At 47.7% G+C, this 16,923-nt stretch overlaps 1 protein-coding gene across 3 annotated transcripts in view; it reads right to left on the bottom strand.

Annotated features, from left to right (window-relative positions):
* Window positions 1-611: 611 nt before the first annotated feature.
* Window positions 612-16,923, bottom strand: part of SAMM50 (SAMM50 sorting and assembly machinery component) — a 32,404-nt gene continuing 16,092 nt past the window's right edge. For 2 of the 3 annotated variants that reach the window (XM_004279571.3, XM_033405209.2), the window contains exons 11-15: window positions 15,061-15,131; window positions 12,040-12,107; window positions 7,034-7,180; window positions 6,199-6,340; window positions 612-821 (exon numbers count right to left, since the gene is read on the bottom strand). In XM_004279571.3, the coding sequence (XP_004279619.1) occupies window positions 776-821; window positions 6,199-6,340; window positions 7,034-7,180; window positions 12,040-12,107; window positions 15,061-15,131 (474 nt within the window). In that variant the 3' untranslated portion in view covers window positions 612-775. Of the gene's footprint in view, window positions 822-6,171; window positions 6,341-7,033; window positions 7,181-12,039; window positions 12,108-15,060; window positions 15,132-16,923 lie in introns of all 3 variants that reach the window. The other variant, XM_033405210.2, reaches the window with a different exon arrangement.

Genomic DNA, 16,923 nt, shown 5'->3' with positions numbered 1-16,923 from the left:
GTGCCTCCGGAAGCTGGGGCAGGCTGGGAAGCAGATCCTCCCCTAGAACCTCCAGAAGGAACGCAGCCCTGCTGACTCCCTGGTTTCAGCCCAGTGAGACCCACTTTGGACTCCTGGCCTCCAGACTGCAAGGTGACTGCTCTGTGTCGAGTTACGCCTCTAGGCCTGTGGTGCTTTGCTACAGCGACAGGCGCTGATTCCCGCATCTTTATAAACGATGCGGCTGTTCCCTCCAGAGAACACTCTTCCTCTCTGCCTCCCCGTCCATGACGTTACACGCAGCTCCTTCTCGCAGGGCGCTCACACACACGGAGATGACCCTGCGACTGCAGCCCCCGCGGATGCGGGCCCCTCGGATCAGCCGGCATGGAGCCGGAGCGCACGCACCCCCAGCGGCGGGCCTGCGCCTCCTCCGAGCTCTCTGCCGATCACTGACGCATGGGAACGAACCGAAGAGCGCGGGACGAGGAGGAATCGGGAGACATCTGATGTCCCTCCCCGCGGCGGGGCACACGCGAGAGAACGCACGGCGGGCGACTTGACCTGGTCCTCAGGAAGAGCCGGCGTGGGGCACACTGGCTGCGGAAAGCAAATCACACCCACAGTGCATCTGAGTATTTGTCTCTAAAATTTATTGACATGGTTTCCCACAAGGACTGCATTCAAAGAATCACATGAAACGTGTTTATTTGGAGACAAAGTGTGTGGCACCGAGTGACTCACTGCTGCCCAAGTCCCAGAGCTGCTGCTGGAGGGGACAGAGGGTGCTCTGCGGCTACAGGAACCTTATCCCAGCTCCAAACTGGACGCCATCACAGATCCTAAAAAAAAAAAGTTTGTTGTTGTTTTTTGCTGTTTTTTTTAAGGCAGGAAATCAACACTGTGGTCCGCTCTGCTCACGCTGCCATTTGCACAATTCCAGAAACGTGCACGTCTCAGAAGCAATGCCAGGCTCTTCCTGCCCGCCTCTCAGCTCTTTCCTCCCTCCCGGCTACCCGGCTTCACCAGCTGTCCCCAGGCACTCCCTCCTTTGCTGGTTTGAGAACCAGCCTTTGGAGGATGGAAAAGGGAACAAAATGGAGACACGAATCCCCCTTCCCTGCTCCCTCCTCTACTCCTCTCTGTTTCCCCCCCAATCCTGACCCAACTGGCACCTAGACAAGAGAAGGACCTGGGAGAGAAATATTCATGAAAACAAAACTCCTGGGGTGGGAAGGAAAGCTTCGTGTTTATTCCTGAGGCTACCAGAGAAGAGGCCCCTTCTGCACAGCGCAGGGCAGAGAGGTGATCAGAGACGTGGCCGTGGAAGGGCCCCTGGCGAAACACAGGACACAGGCAGGCCCAGGAGGGGGCGGGGAGGACGGCAGAACCCACAGCCCCAAAGGGCTTAACCTGCCTCTTTAGAACCTGCTCCTTTCCCAGGAAAGGGAGGGTGCAAAGAGGGCACGTGGGTTGCAACACCTGCTACCCGCTGACGCTGTGCAGGTTACATTCAGTGTGCTGCTCTTTCACCGGCAGACAGATCACTGAGCCCATTTTCAGATGAGCAAACGGGCTGGGCAGAGGAGATGGCTGCGGTCACGGCAGGAGCCTCAGAGCAGAACCCTGGACCCAAACACAAGCGCGCCCGTGGGCCCTGCTGCCTCAGCTGCCTCGGAGGACGCCCTGCTGCAGGCCTTGCTGTTTCCATGACGTCCTGGTTCAAGCCCCGGCCGCACGCAGGCTGAGAATCACCGGCCGCAGCCCAGGCAGCTGTACTCCGGAGACTCCACAGTGATGCTGGTGCGCCGCCAGGCCGAGAACCGCTCCCCCTGCAGCCCACACCGCGGAGGACGGACTCCCGTGCTGCCCACCTGCTGACTGTGCTCGGGGCAGGGCCAGTACTGTAATCGGGACAGAGGACCTAACCCCGGGACCTGAACACCAGAAAGCATGAGCTTCCAGGGAAAAAACGTTCCGAATCCCAACCAGCAGCTGATGGAGTGTTTGCGGAACACAGCAGTTTTGCAAGTTCTGGAGAGTTTCCAGAAAAACTGGAAGAGAACAACCCCCTCATTCAGAGAAAAGCTAATGTTTCTACTGTCACAACACTTGTGCTGTCACCCAATCTCAGAACTTACAGCACCTGAAAACTGGCAGAAAGTTTTTCTTTTTCAGCGTGGGAATGAAATATCTGATCAATTAAGGGACTCAAAAGAGAGAACCTTAACTGTTGTCACTGACCTTCTGCAGGGTCAAGGGCGCTCACTAAACCATATCAGCAGAAGTCACCTGACCAGAAGGGACAGCTACAGTCCCCGTGTGACCCTGAGTAAACCTCACCACCGTCCTTAAAAGGCAAAGATCCAGTCAGAACCGTGGCTGTGTTTGTACAACTTCGTTCTGCTCAGATCTAAACGAGGTGTTTTTACCTTTTATATCATTAGGTCCATAAAAGTAGTCCTGCCTGCATTCGCTGTTTAGAAAAATGTCTGAAAATAGGCCTGAGCAAGATCAAAATAAGTCAAGCCCTGGGTTTACACGATTCAGAAACAAGCAGGCATTCCAATAAAGGCTCGTCTACGCCAACTGTAAACAGGTTAAACACCTTTACAAGCACAGGTTTACGTTCAGAGACCATATAAACGTGTCACAGGAAAAATACCCACCACAAACAACCAGAACAGTGTCCCGGATGCCAGGTGCATGGAGACAGCCTCACCAAACGCCCGTCTTCCTGCTCTGTGTCCCGTGTGCCTATATGCCTATAATCCAGTAGGCGCCTCAGAAAAGGCCGAGTCTCGAGTCTCCCCCTCCCACCGGCAGTCTCAGGGCGGCCCAGCTGCGCCACTCCAGCACCACCCGGAGGCTCCCTGCCTGCACCCGGCCCGCCTCGGACTCGGCGCCAAGGGCTCGTTGAAGGCCACACCAGGGTCCCCCAGCGCCAGGCGCCCATCCTCCCCCAGCCAGCCCCCAGGAACGCCAGGCGCCCGTCTAGCACGGGGAATTCAGCAGGGAGCAGGCCGATGAGTGCCAGAACTCGGGGCGCTGGCGTGTGCCCTGGCGTGTGCCCTAAGGGAAAAGGCCAGAGAGGCTGGAGGGCAGAGACGGGTGGGGGACAAGAGTGACCGGATCTCAGGCCCCGCCTGCATCAAGGGCCGCCCTGCACCTCACTTCTGCTCCTGCGAAGGGTAGAAGCTGGCGCCCACAGGCATTCCATGCGTGCACACCTTGGCTCCAGCTGCTCTGCAGCCTGGAGCTATCACCTCCCCCGGGAAGCCCTCCACGACTCCCTGCCTGGTCTTTCTCTGTTACTAACTGTGCGCTGCCCTCCCCGCCAGCTGCCTCAGTCACCAGCGCATTTCCAGGGACCACACTTGGTAAGACACAGAGCATTCGCCGTCAGAGCGCAGAGACAACGGTGTCACACGTCACCCCCGGTATAAAACTCGCCAAATATTTCAAAGCGATTTCCATTTCTGTAAAGATCTGAAATCCTAATTACAAAGCGATTGCACTCACTGGGCGGGGGACCTATGGATGTCTGGCACACATGTAACTCCCCATCCTGCTAGCTGCTTCATTTTAGAAATGAAGATTAAACCCTGGCAAGATCACTCGAACGTCACGAAATTCCAATTTTGATGACAAAACTTCAAACAGAGCCATACGCTGAGTGACGGCAAGCCCCCCTACTCAGGGACACTGCACACGAGAAGCATCTGCTGCAACCACCATGACCCCAAAACAGAGCAGCCTGGGGGGCAGAGGAGCGTCCTTATGTTCTGGTCTTTAAATAGCACTCGCACAGCATGCTTCCTCCTTTCAGAATCCACATTTGAAATTAATGGCTGCCACATATTTTTCAAATTTAACCTGAAGAGAGAGAGCAGAGTGGAGTGGTGAAGTACCCACTCCACCCCCTGCACAGATTCGGGGAGGCAGGTAGTGGAAGCCGGGCTCCCGAGAGCAGCACTCGGATTCCGGGAGCACAGCGACACCCAGTGGCCTCCGATGATGCTGCAGCCACACGACGGCAGCGCCTTCCAGTCTGAAGGACCGGAGGCCCAGAGCCAGCAGGGCTTGCCCAGGTCACACAGCCAGGGACGGACAGGGCAGGGGCTGGTCGCGCAGCCCACCCGCAGTGCAGCCCACTCCAGACCCAAGCACATTACAGTTTGAGAAGCGCAGGCCTAGACGGCTCTATCTGACCTCATCCCGGTGTTGGTGCAGGCTCATCACCTGCACCTCTGCCGCTCCCTGCAAGGACTCACTTAGCACCTGGCTGTTACGCCAGGGAGCCCCACGCCCATGCCTGTGGTGGGAACAAGGTTTTGCAGAAAGCAACCTGCAACATTAGCTTCATTTCCTGAAGCTACGATGTTACCTAATGCACAAAGCTTGCTCTAGGGAAGGTGCACATTTCCCCACATTTCACTATCCCTGAAATCAGGCCACATCATCCCATCTACGGCATGTCTCTAACACAGCCAGTCATGTGGTGCGCACAGTGCCACTGCGGATGGCGGGGGACACACACACACCGTTTGCTTCCTTTGTGAACAGCTGGCCAGGGCGAGTGCAGCAGTAGCAGCAACAACATGAGAAGTAACCAGCTTTGCTGACAACACGCTGGGTACCGCTCTACAAGCTGCGTGTGTGCTAATGCATTCAGTCCTCAAAACTGCAAAGTAATCACTATCATTAGCACCCATCCTACAGTTGTGAAAACGGAGACCCAGAGAGGTTAAGTAACTCACCCCGGGCCACACAGCCACGGGGCGGCCAGGCTGCACTCCGAGCCTGTGCAGCTGGGCTCCAGTGCACACTCAGCCTGAGCAACTAGACCTTTCTCAGCTTTTGCTCTGTGCCGAGAACAGGCAAGGCGTGGAGGGGAATTAACAGTCGTCAGAGCAGCAGACCCGAGAGGGTACGGGGAGGAAGGGCGGCACGGCGGCCCCGGGCCGAGCCAGCCTTCCAGGGAGAGCGGAGGAGGGCAGACTCTCCTGAAGCGATGGCCACAGAGGATCTGGATGACAGACACTGATGTGCACCTAAGAACAAAGCTTTGTTAAAAGCTTCCTAATGTGGTTTCCCTTCAAAACACCATCACCCACCACGCTGAAGCAGAAGACAGGGAGAGTAAGACTGGTACAGCACTTCCTTAAACGAGGACAAACTACAACTTCACGCTGGAAGCCTGGCTATGACTCAGCATCACAGCTGAATGTAGACAGAACACCGAGAAGAAAAAAATACAGCCTAGAGTCCTGAAATGTAGAGAAACACTAGGTTACCGGCAGAATGTCCGTGTCCCCCAATCCTCACAGGCTGAAGCACTAAACGCCCACCCCCCAGCCCTGCCATGTGACAGTATTTGGAGGTGGGGCCTTGAGGAGGTAACTAAGTCACCTTAGATGAGGCAACTTAATTAAGATGGGGTCCTTGGTGGAACTGGTGTCCTTGTAAGAAGAGACACCAGAGAGCCTGCTCTCTGCCCCCTTCAGGTGAGAGCCCAGTGAGAAGGCGTCATCTGCAAGCCGGGAAGAGGGTCCTTGACCCGGAACCGAACCTGCCGGCACCCTGGTCCTGGACTTTGCAAACTCCAGACGGTGAGAGATACAAGTCTGCTGTTTAAGCCCCCAGTCCATGGTATTATTTACATACTATCATGACAATACTTCTGGACTTCTTGAAATTTCTACAATGCATACCAAATACTTTAAGAAACAGAATTAATTTCTGTAGCTGTAATCGGCCTTATACCATATTCACCCATGAATATTCAGCAGATCTTGTTCAGTAAAATGACCGGTGGAGAAGGGCCAGAAAGCAGGTCCTCTGCGGCCCGAGCAGAGCTGTGCCCACCCAGCCTCCAGGCTCCCGGCCTGCAAAGTCCCCACCGGCAACACCTCATTCTGCTCAGCGCAGGACCCAAAACGGCGGCCACCACCTCCAGCCAGGCCGCCAGAGGAGCTCCCTCTACCTGATGACAAGTGCAAACAGCATAAGGTGGGGGGACGGGAACACATCACAGCCTTTCCTTCAAACTGTATGGAGAAGCCCATGGACAAAAATCCGTTTTCATTCTTTTGCTAACTATTCAATTTCTCCTGAAGTCTTGAATTTTAAAGGCCACTGGTGAAGTGATTAACTATGTCCAAAACAAAGTGACAAGACAGTGCCATGTACCTGTGGAGAGAACCTCCCAGCACGTACCTGTCCCCGCCCTGCACGCCCATGGGGACACAGTAGTTCAGCTCCAGCCGCGCGATGTTGCCCAGCCTGAGGACGATCCCTGCGCCATAAGACCAGCGGATGCACTCAGCCAGCTTTCGAATGTGAGCTCTGGGGCCCTCCCCTGAAGAGAGAGAAGAGGAGGTGTGACCAATAGCACGTGGTCCCCCGCACACGTCCTTGGACAGCCCTGGCTCTCCCCCTCTGTGTGGCCTCTGGTCATCTTTTAAGCCAGGCCTAGATACTTGAGGAGAATGCATGAAGTGAGATTAGGCCCAAACTCAAGACAGGGCTGGGGACCTGCCTTGGGTACTTGGGTACTTCCTCACCGTCCCAGAAGAACACAGGTCCTCTCAATTCTCTGGGCCTGGCACGTTCTGTTCCCTTTGGCTATAATGGCATTTGCCCACCGCTGACGGCCCAGGAAGCCCTACTCCAAGCCTTGGTTTCCAGACACCTCCCCAAGCCAGGACATCTGAGGCTGGCCCTGAGCTCCTAGGGGAGAGACCAGGTCTCACTCAGCTCTGTGGCCGTAATGACTGGCACAGAGTCACTGCTCGAGAAATGTTTGCTAAACAGACAGGTTTCTCTTTGCAAGGCAGCATTCGTTATGACGATTCGTTATGCATGTTCTAGCCATTCGACCAACAGCTTCACTCTGGGCACCACATCAGGCGTTGCAGGTGTCTCAGGTAGGCACAGTGCCTACTCTTAGAGACGATGCAATCTAAATGCGACACAGACACCCACTTGTGTCCTGTGCTTTTAAACATAAGGTCAGCTCTGCCGAACGGCTGCTAAATAGTCCAAATTTTACCATAGTTGAGGTTGCAGAGGTTTCCTGCGTTGAGGAAGAAGTGAGTTCTGAAGAGCTCTCCAAAGCCGCCCTGGCCCGGTCGGAAAGGTAACGGGGTGTACAGGTGCAGGCCACCGGCCCAGTACGCTTCTCCGCCCAGGTAGTCTCCTAGTCAAGGAAGGAGTGCGGATCAAAACAAGGTCACAGGTTCAAAACCACACTGACGTCCCACCACGTACATGAGCGAGGTGTGTGCTGTGAACACAACACACTCGGTGCCCGAGCTCTGTGAGCAGCTGCCCTTATAACTCCTGACGTTGTCGGCCTTTCTTAAATAATCTTTCTTCTTCTCCTGGTTTGTTTTATAATTTGCTTTAACTGGAAAAAAAAAAAAAAGCTAATGTGTAACTTAGGAAAGAATGAAGCCAGTAATTTACCATATCTGTAAAATGCTTGGAATAAAACAAGTAAACTCATGGAATCACTTTTTCCACAACCGCAGGTACCAGATCACTGTCACTTGGTACATGAAATGCATTATTCTGCAAAAATGTCAAGACCACAATATAGAGAGACAAAATGAAGAAAATGTCTGCAGTTTCTGGAAGTGGCCGGACATGCTATTAATCCAAAGGTACGCAGTGTCTGCTCCCTGCTGCACAAGGACACTGTCTCAGCTCAACATCTTCAGAGAAGAGGCTCGTTTTTAAAGGTTCGTGACCACTTGGGTTTTTTTTTTTGGTTACTTTTGCCAAAATTCAAGACGATCCACTGAGAGTATAATTTGCATTATTTCTAGAACTGTCCCTACCATTTCATTTTACTATAAAGAGCCACAGCATTAAACAAACAACAAAAAACCCTGAAATGCTTATACTTTGTTACAAAATACTAGTTGTAAAGTGCCTTAGTCCCTTTAATACAAAATGACAGACCATGAAAAAGAAAAATATGGCTGTCTCCAAGATTAACCTCAAGGAATGAACTGCTGATTCACTTAAAGGCCCCAGCAACTCCTCAACCACTATTAATACTGAAGTTCTAGAGGAAACAAAGAACGGACTGGAAGCAGGAGGTCAGCTGGGTTTGCTTCTCGTTTCCCAGCAAGTGTTCCTCTCTTTTCTTAAATAACCTATTTTATTCTAATCATAAAAAGTAATATACTCATTGTACAAAATGGGATAAATGTATGGAAGTAGAAAAAAAGGAAATCCTCCTTTAATTTCTACCATTAAGAGATAACCAGCTAACATCTGGTGTTCTTTCATCCAGTGAATTATAATGAATAATTAAATAAGAAAACAAAATGTAAGTCATTTTATATTTATACATTTCAGTTCTGATTTTTTTTTTTTTTGTGGTACACGGGCCTCTCACTGTTGTGGCCTCTCCCGTTGCGGAGCACAGGCTCCGGACGGACGCGCAGGCTCAGCGGCCATGGCTCACGGGCCCAGCTGCTCCACAGTGCCCCGGACTGGGGCACGAACCCGTGTCCTCTGCATCGGCAGGCAGACTCTCAACCACTGCGCCACCAGGGAAGCCCCCTGATATTTTTTTTTAGTTTACTATATTATAAGCACTTTCCTTTTATACTTTATATTCTTTGAAAATGTGATTTTGACGCCTGAATAATCACATATATGTAACATAATATAACGATCTACCCCTTGACTACTGTCATGTTGGTGTTGAATTTCTTGAAAGTGGACATTAACCCGTGATGGGCTTCCTTGCACACACAGGTATTTTAAACCATCTTGAAGTATAATATACACATAGAAAAGTATACACATCCTAAGTGTACAGCACAGTGAATTTCCAGGCACAGAACACACCATATAATGAGCACCAGACCAAGAAACAGATAAGTGCAGCCCCCCAGAAGGCCCTGTTCTCCTTTCTAATCACTACCCAGCACCCACACCAAGTGCAGCACTACCTGTCTACCTGCTCACCTGACAGTATAGATCACTTTACCCACTCGCTAAACTCTGCACAGGTGGAATCATACAGTATGCAGCCTCTGGATCTGGGTTTGTTTTTGGCATGTTTCTGAGGCCTGTTCATGCCACCCAGCCAGTGGCTCTAACTTGTTCATCCTCATTGCTGTATAATATTCCACAGTGTGAAGACACCACTGTTTAGTTGCCTATTCTATTGCTGATGGGCATTTGGGCTTCCAGTTTTCAGTTTGGTTCTATTATCAATAGTCCTTGTATATATACATATATATATACATATATATACGTATATATATGTATATATATATGTTTTAGGCTCTTGATAAATATTGACAAATTTTTTCATGAAAAGTTACAGTAATTTATATTCTTGCTCATATAATCTTACCAATAGCCTTTTAATAGGTAATTAAATGAAATACCACTGTGTTTTAATTTTCAGGAAAATGGAAGACTCCAAAACTTGCATCTAGTCACTAAATAATACTTGTTATAGTGAAAAAGAAATTATGTTACTTTTCAAAAAAAAAAAAAAAGACACACTAATAAAGCACTCTAGGGGCTTCCCTGGTGGCGCAGTGGATGAGAGTCCACCTGCCGATGCAGGGGACACGGGTTCGTGCCCCAGTCCGGGAAGATCCCACATGCCGCCAAGCGGCTGGGCCCGTGAGCCATGGCTGCTGAGCCTGCACGTCCGGAGCCTGTGCTCCGCAACAGGAGAGACCACAACAGTGAGAGGCCCGCGTACCGCAAAAAATTTAAAAATAAATAAAGCACTCTAAAAACAAATCAAAAGAAATAATTTATATTTTGTACAAAAATTTAGGCCCAGAGCAATCACTATTTATAATAATATAAAGTGGAAACAACAAAGATGTAAAAAAAAAGTTAAGAAAATCAGGATAGAATATTTTACAATGTCATAACATGAATCTACTTAAATGATGTTTTTGTAGTTTTTAATAACACGTGGAGATCCTCTGATATAATGTCAAGTACTGGAGAGAGTTCCAGAAACCAGAATTCTCACACATTGCTGGACAGAGTGTGACTGAGACAAGCTTTCTTGAGACAATATAAAACCTTAAGGATGTTCCAGGATACTCAAAATCCTTTGACCTAGCAATTCCACACCTAGAACTTTATATTATAAAGTAAAACTTATAGATGAGCACAAAGATTCAGTTAGCTTATTCACTGATACACTGTTATATAAACGTAAGAAAAAAGAAAACAGACTAAGTGTCTAAAACTTGGATTTGGTTTAAAAAGATCACAGTAAGGCAAGAAGATGAAATATGCAGCCATTAAAAATGATAAGGCTTTTATCTTTCTGATTCATTGCTGGTGGGAATGCAAAACGTTAGCTATTTTGGAAGACAGTCTGGCAGTTTCTTACAAAGCTAAACATAGTTTTACCATACAATCCAGCAATTACACTCCCTGGTATTTACCCAAATGAGCTGAAACCTTATGTCCAGATAAAAAACTGCACATAGATGTTTATATCAGCTTTACTCGTAATTGCAAAAAATTGGATGTCCTGCAAGTAAGATGTCTTTCAATAGGTGAATGGATAAACACCCTGTGGTACAGCCATACAATGGAATATTATTTGGTGATAAAAAGATATGAGCAATCAAGCTATAAAAAGACACGGAGGACTCAATCACTATATTGTACACCTGAAACTAATACAATATTGTAAATCAACTACACTTTAATTTAAAATATATATATATGTGTATATATATATATATATACATATATATATATACACATAAACAAAAATTTAAGAAGTACACTGACCAAAAAAGAAAAAAAAAAAGACATGGAGGAAACTTAAATGCATATTATTTAGTCAAAAAGGCCAGTCTGAAAAGGGTACATACTGTATGATTCCAAGTATATGACATTTTGGAAAAAGCAAAACTATGGAGATAGTAAAGGTCAGTGGTTGCCAGTAACTGAGGGGGAGGAAGGGAGGGAGGAATGAATAGGTGGAACACGGTCAATTTTTAGGGTGGTGAAACTATTCTATAAAATACCATAATCGTAGATACATGCTATTATGCAACTGTCAAAACCCATGAAACTTTACAACACAAAGAGTGAACCCCAACGTGAACTATGGAATTTAGTTAGTAGTAACACATCAGTGTTGGCTCATCGATTGTAATAAGTGTCCCACGCTAATGCGAGATGTTAATAATAAAGGATGCTACCGGCACGTACAGTGAACTCTGTACTTTGTGTCCAATTTTTCTGCTAACCTAAAAGTGTTCTCAAATATAAAGTCCATTACCCAGGGAATATAGTCAATATTTTATGAATCACTATGTTGTACACCTGAAACTTATATAATATTGTAAATTGACTATACCTCAATAAATAAACAAACAACCTTAATGTAAACTTGTGGAAAATTTGGAAAGTGCAGAAATGCATTTTAAAAGGCTTATTAAAATTATTCATAATTCCCATCACCCAGATAAAACCATAATTAATGTTTAGCTGTATTTTCTCTAAGTCTTTTAAAAACAATGCATGTTTATTGTTTACTGTAATATTAAAGTTATTTTATATATATATTTAAAAAACTTTTTTTTAATAAAGTGCATTAGTTTAAAAAAATTATAGTTTGTCAGTAAGATGAAATAAGCTGCCATTAAAAATGATAAAGTACTTATTCCTATAAAAATCTATTCATACACTGTTACTGTTACTGTAGGAGAAACAGGTTAGAACTGTTATGTAAACAACACACGTGTGCACGGATGTGCATGTCTAAACAACAAAATGCTCACACACGTCATCTCTGGCCAATGGGATCACAAGCGACTGTTATGTATCTTCTGCTTAGCTATCTTTTCTCATTTTCTACAGTTTCCTCAACAAACACCTTTCTGTGCCTGCTGTGTGGTGGATGCTGTTAGGTGCCAGTTCCACTGGTGAAATACGAGTATCTATTATTGCGGTAATTTAAACCAATACATGCGCTCAAAAGTGAGAAGTAACCGTAATTTCGATTTTTTTCAAGTTGGTGTGCTGTGGGGAACGACAGACCTTCGCTCTGTGGCCCAACGCTGTGCATGTTGAACCCTCGCACACTTGTGGGTCCCCCGAGGTAAAACCTGGAAGAGGATGCAGATGTCAGAGCAAAGCCGATGGAGAAAGTCTCCATCGCACGACAAAAGTGCAAAAGGCGCACACTCGCTACTGGGTCGTCCACATCTCCACGTGGTGGAACATTTCAGGATTAGGAACACGCACGGGAGGATGGTAAATTTCATAAAGACCCAAGCTTGTAATCTAACCTAAGACTATACATCTAAACAAACGCGTCACACTTCTGGGGACACAGGTGAGATACAAGGCACAAATAGACACTTAGGTGGACTGTCTGTTATAAAGGAATTATCTGAAGTCTATGAGAATTCATCACGCAGCACCTTTTCAAAACAGCCTCCTACATGCTCACAATAATTAAGTTAAAAATTAATTAAGTTTTTTTAAAAAAGCAGGATACAAATTATATAATAGTAATGATCTGAATGTTACAAATAAGAGGAAAATAATACTAGAAGGAAATAGACCAAAATAGAATTATTGTTATCTTAATTTTTTTTATGTTATTACAGTGATTTTTAATTAGAAAAAAAGTGTATGTTAAAATTTTTTTTAATGAATTCCTTGTGTTCCTTAATGGACTGGGTTATCATACTCTTTTAAACTATATCGGAGTAAACTGAAAACAATGGAATAAAAAAATATTAAAGGGACTTCCCTGGTGGCGCAGTAGTTGAGAATCCGCCTGCCAATGCAGGGGACACGGGTTTGATCCCTGGTCCAGGAAGATCCCACATGCCACAGAGCAACTAAGCCCATGCGCCACAACTACTGAGCCTGCGCTCTAGAGCCCGCGTGCCACAGCTAATGAGCCCGTGAGCCACAACTACTGAGCCCACATGCCTAGAGCCCGTGCTCTGCAACAAGAGAAGCCACCGCAATGAGAAGCCTGTGCACTGCAACGAAGAGTAGCCCCCGCTCGCCACAACTAGAGAAAAGTCCATGCACAGCAATGAAGACCCAACGCAGCCAAAAAAAAGAAAATTAGAAATCCCATCTATTTGCTATAAAATCTAACAGCTTCTTAGAACCCGATTTTAGACCATGGTAATTACTAGATAATGAATTAAAATGACCGGAGAAGCTGTGTATGGTCTTTCCAACACGGCTGTCATGGAAGCCACACCAGCTGACGCCCCCAGCCTCTCACTGACCTGTGGTGCCACAAACGTCCCACGTCTCAGCACAAAGGGAACAGGGCACTGTTTTTCTCATTGTCCCACTGGATAAAAGCCTTTATGAATTTATTCATTTGAACTTGAGTTTAAAAGTCTAAAAATGTGTCTTTACTATCTGGGATTTCTAAGCAAAGCCTTTCTGAATACCTCATTAACATTAATTATAGAAACAAAGAGCAAGGTCCCTTTATTATTTTTTTTAAATGATGAATCACACACATTCTTTTGAAAGAATTAAAATGATCCAGGAAACACAAAAAGTGAAAAGGCTCTTCCCCTCCCTACTGTCCACTGTGTTCCAATCTCCAGAAGTGACTACTGTCACTGGTTTGGTGGTTGACTTCCAGACCCCTGGTGCTACCTGCAAACACACACGTGCACACAGAAGCTTTGCCCCTGATCAGAGGGCAAGCAGCTCAACATACTTCCGTGCAAATTTTAACTTAGGGGCACCTACCTCATCCTTTCTAATGATTACACGGTCCCTTTAGAATGGCTGTGTTTGAATTTAATCACTTCCCTACGGGTAGTTTTAGAATTTCTGCTGGTCTCAATAATGCCCCCGATGGACACCCTTGTACATAAATCTCTGTACTCTTATGAATGCATTTCTGTACCTTAGATTCACGGAGGTGAAACTGTTAAGTCTCAGAGTTTAGAAATTAGAATTTTTTCTACTCCCAAACTGCCATCCAAGAAGGCTGAACTAGGTTAAGCTAAAGCAGCAGTTTACCTAATGCAAGATTAAAGACAGAGCTCCTTGACCCCAAGACAACCGTGCTATTTCTACTAATAGCAACTAATAATAGCAACAATACAACTTCACCCTCTGCTGGCAGGAGCAGAAGCTACTCCTAAACAAGCAGGTTTTCGGAAAAGCAGGCTCCAGCGATATTCTTTGCGAGCCTTAAAAACATTCCTGTTCTTTTGAGACAGTAATTCCACACTGAGGAATCTGTCCTCAGAAAACAAAACGAACAAAAATTTACAAAGTTATATTCTTCACAGTGCTACGTATATGCAAATAACGAAATATTAAAATGCTGCTTACGAAAAACTTCCCATGACTTGGTGAATTGATTTACTGTATAATTTTTAAAAAGCAGGGAGGACACAAAATTCCATGCAAAATACAGTATCTCAACACTTTAATACAGATGTGTACATGAATTTATATGTATACACGCTCACACAAATACACACCCGCAAAAATACTGGCTGACAGGAAATACAGCTGACTCTTGAACAACGTGGGTTTGATCACGTGGGTCCACCTACGGGTGGATACCCTTCAACAGCAGATGCTACAGCACTACACCACCAGTGGCTGGCTGACTCTGGCTGTGGAGGGAGCGTGGATACGGAGGGCCGACTACAAGCGTCACTGGGATTAGCCCTCAGGTTGTTCAAGAGTCGACCGCAGTCCCAAATGTTAACTCCGCTTATCTATGAGCAGGACTCCTTCACTTACTTAAATGTTTCTCTGTTTTTATATTTCTGTAACATGTATGAACTTGTTACATACATGTAACTCTTTCATACTCAAAGAGAATACAAAATTATTAGTATAATAAAGTATCTCTCTGCTCCAAAAGCGAAAAATATTAAGTATGAGGTATACTGGGTATTCTGAAATTAGCTTAAACATAAAACTAAATTAAAATTTGAAATATCTGCTTTCCTAAATAGTTAAACTTCTCTAAAATACCTTCTAATAAACCAAGCAGAAAGATCCAAAGGAAACCATGTGCAAACCACCCATTCATTTATTATTACTTACCGATCTGCAATACTTGACGGTTTATCACCAATGGGTACCAACATTCCACCCCAGAGAGATGCTGAAAAAACCTATCGAAATATAAACAACCGTTTTCTTCCACTGTTTCTTTCCTTCCAAGGAGCATTAGCAGACAGAAAACACCCTGAGATCTGGTCGTGCCCAGTGCCTGCAGCGTGCAGAGCTCTGGGTCGGGGCACAAGGGCTGCGGAAGGGGAACACCTGGCTCCTGCAGGGGAAGAACTACAGCTCGAAGTGTTTTGTGGATACTTTTATAACTGGCAACTTCAAATTTCGAATAAAGACATACTATACATAAGCCCAAAGCCTAAGCAGGGCCTGGATTCCGTGCCGACACAGGGCAGCTCCCTCCTCTCCGAGAAGCCAAACCCAGTGGGACAAGCCATGGCCCGAAGGGGGAGACCAGGGCCCTGGACAAGGGATTCTGCATCCACCCAGGCCTCTTTGGCTCGGCCTCAAAACCTGAGAGGACTGAGTGCGCACGGCATCTCAGGAGAAGGAAGGTAGCGGGTGCAAGACTGCTACGTTTAAGAAATGCAAAGAGACATACTTCCAATCCAACCCTCGGGGATGGAGCCCTGCCTCTAACAGGTCAGGGGCAGTGACCTAACCCTAGGTCAGGGATCCAATCTCCACACCCACGTAATCCATGCACAGAACTGACCCAGGGATGCCTTAAACGACAACGATGCTCTCTGGGCTCCCGACCCCAGGCCTCCGCCGTGGCCCCCACCTACCCACCTCTCCTGAACATCCCCACGCCTCTGCCCACCTTGTCCTCTCTCGGACATGCAAAGTCCCACGTCCTTCAAAGCTGCTCAGATGTCTCCTTTTTAGAAGCTTCCGTAGGAAGGATTACAGACGAAAACTGGGACAGAGTGGGCAGAGCAGGCCAAGCAAACGCTCTATTCTGAGAAATTCAAGTCTTCGTTCGACAGCGTGACAGATGCCGCGGAACAAAGCGAGGCGCCAGAGCCGCGCGCGCTCTCGAGCAGCTCCCCTGGCGACGAGGCGCTCCCGGCACGCTGTCCTCCTCCCCCCGCCTAATGGTCCCAACCTAAGGAGGGGCAACAAGGAGAACTGATTCTCCACCTGAGACAAGCCCACCGGGCCTCGTGTCCTGCTGACCTCGGCGACCACGAGGGCCCAAGGCCCCCAGGCCCCCCCAGCACCTAGACCTCTCCAGCTGCTCCCTCTAGCCCCAGCCCAAGCCTTCAGTGCCAGCAGGACCTGCGGACCGGCCCCCTCGCTCTCTCCTGCCCTTCCCCCGCTCCTCACCCAGCTGAAACTCCACGCCGGTCACTAGGACTCACCGACCTGTCTTCAGCTCAGCGAGCAGCACCCTGGGCCTGGTCAGCCCGCCCTGCTCCCTCAGCTGTTTCTGGGCGACCAGCTGTTGGGGAGACGCCACTGAGGGTGGAGGGCTCACCTTAAGTCACTCTAAGTGCTACGGGCCTCATCCAAGACGCCTCCCCTGGCCCTCGAAGATAAGGCAGCACCCCCTTGGTGGCATTCTGTCCCTTAACTCTGCTGGATCGCTCTTCACGTCACCTGTGAACCCCTGCCGCACTGTATATAAATCTATTTGCGTGTAGGTCTTCCTTCACTAGCATGTAAGAACGGGAACTGTGTTTATTTACTGAGGTATTCTTAGCGCCCCGACAGTGCCTGGGAGCCAGTATATGTGGGAAGGAGGGAGGGGCGGGTGGGTGCATGGATGGGGGGAAAGGAGGCTGAGAAAGAGAAACCGAGGCGTGGAAGGAGAAGCAGTCGTAATGGAGTCAACAATGGCTGACAGCGCGCCATGGAGGGAGCACAGAAGGGGACCAGAAAGAGCTCGCC

Source organism: Orcinus orca, chromosome 11 (genome assembly GCF_937001465.1).
Source record: "Orcinus orca chromosome 11, mOrcOrc1.1, whole genome shotgun sequence".
In the NCBI taxonomy this organism is placed as follows: Eukaryota; Metazoa; Chordata; class Mammalia; order Artiodactyla; family Delphinidae; genus Orcinus; species Orcinus orca.
This window is presented reverse-complemented; position numbering and strand designations above follow the sequence as displayed.